Source organism: Nicotiana tomentosiformis, chromosome 6 (assembly GCF_000390325.3).
Source record: "Nicotiana tomentosiformis chromosome 6, ASM39032v3, whole genome shotgun sequence".
Classification (NCBI taxonomy): Eukaryota; Viridiplantae; Streptophyta; class Magnoliopsida; order Solanales; family Solanaceae; genus Nicotiana; species Nicotiana tomentosiformis.
The window spans coordinates 95844689-95850593 of NC_090817.1; the positions used below are offsets into that span (position 1 = coordinate 95844689).

The 5905-nt window shown below is 42.3% G+C and overlaps 1 protein-coding gene across 1 annotated transcript; it reads left to right on the top strand.

Moving 5' to 3' along the window:
* The first annotated feature begins 4409 nt into the window (after positions 1-4409).
* Positions 4410-4895, top strand: LOC138894449 (uncharacterized). Its single transcript, XM_070179145.1, has one exon. It carries the CDS (start codon positions 4410-4412, stop codon positions 4893-4895), a length of 486 nt encoding a protein of 161 aa, XP_070035246.1.
* The last annotated feature ends 1010 nt before the right edge of the window (positions 4896-5905 follow it).

The window sequence follows — 5905 nt, forward strand, 5'->3', positions numbered from 1 at the left end:
TCCAGATCAGATGTTGGGACAACAGTTTTACATGGGATTGGCGGACAACTTGAAGGCTAATGTTGATGCTTCAGCAGGTGGAGAATTTTTAAGCAAGTCATTTAGAGAGTGTAAGGTCCTGCTAGATAAAATGGCTCAAAACTCAAGATGGATGACAAGAGACTCCACAATCACCCCTATAGTTCACTCAGTAACATTGGACCCGAACAATTCCATAGCCGAGAATATGTCCACTCTGATGACGCAAATGAGTATCCTTACCAAGAAGATTGATGAATCAGGCCAGAAGCAGGTACACATAGTTGACACGACTAATGGGGGATTATGTACACCATGCATTAACCAACCATACGTGCGTTCATGGAGTGGTGAATGTGACAGCCAGAACTATCAAGAGAACATGAACTATGTGGGCAACTATAGAGGCCAGAGGCAAGGTGGTCAGAATTAGGGGCAGCAAAATCAGCAGTATAGACCAGCACAACAACAATACAATAACACCAACAATTCTGGAGCTATGCGACCATAGGGTCAAGTAGTACCTTACCAAAGGCAACAAGGATACAACCAGCAAAATCAGCAGCTAACTTATCAGATAATGAGACAAGATGATGGGCTATTTGAAATTAAGGGAATGTTGCAACAACTAATTGGATCCAATGGAAAAATGCAAGATAAGGTTGAAGCACATGAATCAATGATAAAAGACATTGAGATTCAATTAGGGAAGATATCTATGGCTCTAAATAACCTCCCCCAAGGGACTTTACATGTGGGCACACATGACAATCCAAAAGAGAAGGTCCTGAAACAGCTTATGGTGGTGAGTTTGAGAATTGGTAGAGATTTTGATTTAGAGCAAGAAATCGCTCGTAAGAGACGATCGAATGAAACACCTGTTTCAATGCCAATTGAGGTAAATGAGTCAATTGAGCTAACAAGAGTAAGAGTGCAGCCAGCCCAGGAGGAAATAAACAAGGAAAAAGAGGTTGCGGAGGAGATTGAGAAAGTGCAAGAAAAGGTATTAGAAAAAGTGCCTGAGCAGGATCTAACTCAAGCCACAGAAAAGAAGCAACCTTTAGAACCTTTCCCGCAGAGGTTGGCCAAATATTAGAAGGATGAACAGCACAAAAAATTCATAGAAATGCTGAAGCAAATTCAGGTAAACATTCCTCTAATTGATGCTTTGAGGGAGGTGCCCGGTTATGCAAAAATGATGAAGGACTTGATGTCTCGTAAGTTTTACTTCCACGACTTGGAAACTATCATATTGACACAGACCTGTAGTGTTGTTGTGTCAAGACCTATAGCTGAGACGTTATCCGATTCTAGAAGCTTCACAATTCCATGCACCATAGGTAGCTATGTATTTTCCAAGGCATTGTGTGATTTGGGAGCAAGTATAAATATGATGCCATTGTCTATCTATAAAAAGTTAGGCATTGGAAGAGTAAGCCCCACATCCATGTTACTACAGATAGCTGATCGAACGGTAAAAAGGCCATCAGGTATACTTGGCGATGTACTTGTACAAGAAAATTCGTGTTTCCAGCAGATTTTGTCATTCTGGACTGCAAGGTTGATGAGGAGATTCCCATAATTTTAGGAAGGCCATTCTTGGCCTCGGGAAGAGCTTTAATTGATTGTGAAACATGGCAGCTGAAAATGAGGCTGAATAATGAAGAAATAACATTTAATGTGCTAAAGTGTACGCAGAAACCCAGTGAGTTTGCAAATTGCTCTTTGTTAGACACAGTGGATGTAATCATAGAGGAAGATGATGAGGCACTTAATGCAAAAGACCGCCTAACAGCGTGCCTTATAAAACTTAGAAGAAGTAAATGGTGAGGACTTGGTGGAATGGGTGTTGGCTCTTCAAGGGCAAGGGTACTAGAAGAGAGAGCTCGAATTTGATCATTTACACTCGGAAGAAAGAAAGACCTCTCCATCCAAGCCATCGATCGAAGCGCCACCACAATTAGAGTTGAAACCGCTGCCATCTCACCTCAGGTATGCTTTCTTGGGACCTAACTCGACTTTACCTATTATTATCTCATCTGGTTTGTTAGATGTGCAAGTAGAACAACTTTTGCAGGTGTTGAAAGAGTGCAAGACTGTAATTGGTTGGACCATTGCGGACATTAAGGGTATCAACCTGGCCTTCTGTATGCATAAAATTCTACTGGAAGCTGGGCACAAACCTTCCAGAGAACATCAAAGAAGGCTAAACCCTAACATGAAGGAAGTTGTAAAGAAGAAAGTGATCGAGTGGTTAGATGCGAGAATTATTTTTCCCATCTCAAATAGCAACTGGGTTAGCCCAGTTCAATGTGTGCCAAAGAAATGTGGGATGACTGTTGTGCAAAACGAGAACAATGAGTTGATCTCAACAACAATAGTTACGGGATGGCGAATTTGCATGGACTACAGAAGATTGAACAAGGCCACCCATAAAGATCATTTTCCCCTACCGTTCATTGATCAGATACTAGATAGATTGGCAGGGAGGTCCTATTTTTGCTTCTTGGATGGATACTCAGGGTACAATCAGAAATTTATTGCCCCGGAGGATAGAGAGAAAACGTCATTCACCTGTCCATATGGCATTTATGCTTTTCGGAGAATGTCGTTTGGCCTATACAATGCACCCGCTACATTCCAAAGGTGCATGATGGCTATCTTCACAGATATGGTAGAGGATATAATGGAGGTTTTCATGGATGATTTCTCAGTGGTGGGAAATTCTTTTGATGATTGCCTTAGAAATCTGAAAAGAGTGTTGCAGATATGTATTGAGACTAATCTGGTGCTAAACTAGAAAAAATGCCATTTCATGGTATATGAAGGTATAGTCTTGGGACACCTAGTGTCAAGTAAGGGCATTGAGGTGGACCGTGCTAAAGTCGATGTAATAGAGAAGCTGGCACCACCCACTTCTATCAAGGCAATAAGGAGTTTCCTTGGTCACGCCGGTTTCTACAGGCGTTTTATAAGAGATTTTTCCAAGATTGCTAAGCCTTTGTGTAAATTTCTTGAAAACAATCACCCTTTTGTGTTTTCTGATGACTGCAGGGTAGCTTTTGAGGGATTGAAGAAGAGGTTGGTGTCTGCACCTATCATAGTTGCCCCCGACTGGGATCAACCATTTGAGCTGATGTGTGATGCAAGTGACCATGTTGTAGGAGAAATACTTGGATAGAGAAAAGATAAAATCATGCATCCAATCTACTATGCAAGTAGAATATTAAATAGGGCTCAACTGAATTACACAGTGACAAAAAAGAGATTCTAGCCGTGGTGTTCGCATTTGACAAATTCTGGTCCTACTTGATAGGCTCGAAGGTAATTGTTTATATTTACCATGCTGCTCTCAGGTACCTAATTGATAAGAAAGAGTCAAAGTCACGCGTGATTAGATGGGTCCTACTGCTGCAAGAGTTCGACTTGGAAATCCGTGACCGAAAAGGAATGGAGAACCACACTGTGGATCACTTGTCCAGGCTTGAAGGAGCTGAAATGAAGGTGGAGGTGGAAGAGATCATGGAGACTTTCCCAGATGAACAATTGTTAGCCACGAGCCTTGAGGAAGCTCCATGGTATGCAGACATTGCAAACTACCTGGCAAACAGTATTGTTCCCTATGAATTATCTTCTATGCAGAAGAAAAAGTTCTTTTGTGATTATCGCATGTATTTCTGGGTTGAACCATATTTGTTTCGGATTTGTATTGATAACATGATCCGAAGATGTATTCCCGAGATAGACCAAGATTCTGTTTTGCAGGCATGTCATGCTTTGCCGTATGGAGGTCATTTTGGAGGAGTAAGGACAGCTGCTAAAGTGTTGGATTCAGGCTTCTATTGGCCGACATTGTTTAAAGATGCACACTTTTGGGTAAAGAACTGTGATGAGTGTCAAAGTACGGGGAATATTTATTGTCGACATGAGATGCCCATGAACCCAATTCAAGAAGTAGAAGTATTTGATGTATGGGGAGTCGACTTTATGGGACCATTTGTCAGCTCATACAACAACAAGTATATACTCGTAGCAGTAGACTATGTCTAGAAATGGGTAGAATCTGTAACACTCCCAACAAATGATGCAAAGGGAGTTATTGGTTTTCTAAGAAAAAATATCTTCACTCGATTTGTAACTCCAAGGGCGATCATCAGTAATGGAGGAACTCACTTCTGCAATCGAGCCTTCGCAAAGTTGCTGGAAAAATATGGCGTACGCCATAAGGTTGCCACTCCGTATCACCCACAAACAAGTGGGCAAGTTGAGGTGTCAAACAGAGAAATCAAGAGTGTTTTGACCAAAACTGTAAATGCGACTGGACTGATTGGGCGAAAAAACTGGATGATGCACTATGGGCCTACCGCACTGCATTCAAAACTCTGATAGGTATGTCACCGCACAAATTGGTGTTTGGGAAAGTGTGTAACTTACCGGTAAAACTAGAGCATAGAGCTTTTTGGGCATTAAGGCAATTAAATCTTGACATTGAGGCCGCTGGCACGAGTAGAGTCACAAAGCTTCATGAACTTGATGAGCTCTGTTATCATGCTTTTGAAAGCACCAGGTTGTACAGGGAAAGGATGAAGATCATACATGATAAGCATATTCAAGAGAGGATTTTCAAACCCGGAGATGTCGTGCTGTTGTATAATTCAAGATTGAAACTATTTCCGGTTAAGCTGAAATCTAGATGGTCGGGACCATTTAGAGTGGTGGAAGTACTCTCATGTGGAGTTGCAAAAATTGAATCCGATGATGGAACGAATAGATTTAAAGTCAATGGGCAAAGGTTAAAACATTACCCCGGCATAGAGGACGAAAACGTTGTATCAGTGATTCATTTGAAGGAACCTCAAATATTGAGTGAACCTTAAGTTCGACTGCATGCGTCGTGCCGCGACGTTAAATCAGGCGCTTGTTGGGAGGCAACCCAATTCATAGTATATTTTATCTTAACTATAAATTTTCAGTTGTTTTATGCACTAACAAGTTTTTAGCTAAATCTTGGTGTCTGAACAGGTAATGGAGCACGATGGGAGGTCATGGAGCTGGGATTTGTTCACAAAACGAAATAAAAATTACATACATACTCTCCAAACAACATAGCGCACCTGGAAGCAAACGTCGTATCGCAAGCCTTCTTTCTCGCATTAGAGTTCGCGGATCTAGGCAGTAACATCGCTATACAGCAGAAGTCACGAGGGAGGTAGAGAGGTCCACCTCATGTTGGACCTCGCGTCGCCAGGTTCTCAACATGCGTTAGAGATCGCCTCGCACAATCCTTTGCTCGCTGAAATCCTCGCCAACCATATTTCTAGCTCGCTGTTGGTTTCGCCTGGCCATCCCCCATTTTCGCTATAAAACTCAGTTGGCCAACCCCCATGCAACTACAGAGATCGTCATGAACCTCACATCACCTATTGTCCATTGTTGTAAACCTACTGTCCATTGCTCGCTTACCCAACCTAAGCACAACGAATCGCTCCCTTTCTCACTAAACACCACGCGTCGCTAGGTCTTAAGCGTGCTATAGAGATCGCCGAGTGAGTGATTAAGCGAGGTTAATCTCGGGCCAAAGGTTGCGTCGCCAGGCATTTAGTTCGCTGTTAGCTTCGCGTCGCCCAGTCCGTTTCACGTTTAACAGATAGCCTCGCATGGTGTTATGCTCGCTGGGAGCTCGCGTCGCCATGTTATTGTTGATTTTAATTTGTTTAGTTTTGTTTAATCTTATTTCTATTATTTATAACATATTTAAACACACACACACACACACACCATATTTAACACTACACTGCCCGTCCCTTTCCCCCCCCCCCCCCCCCACACACACACACACAAATTTCATTGAAGTCCTTCGCTAATCATCTCTTTCAATCACTTGGGA

Coding starts and splice junctions, on each gene's coding strand:
- LOC138894449 (XM_070179145.1), top strand. CDS start 4,410: ATGTCACCGCACAAATTGGTGTTTGGGAAAGTGTGTAACTTACCGGTA.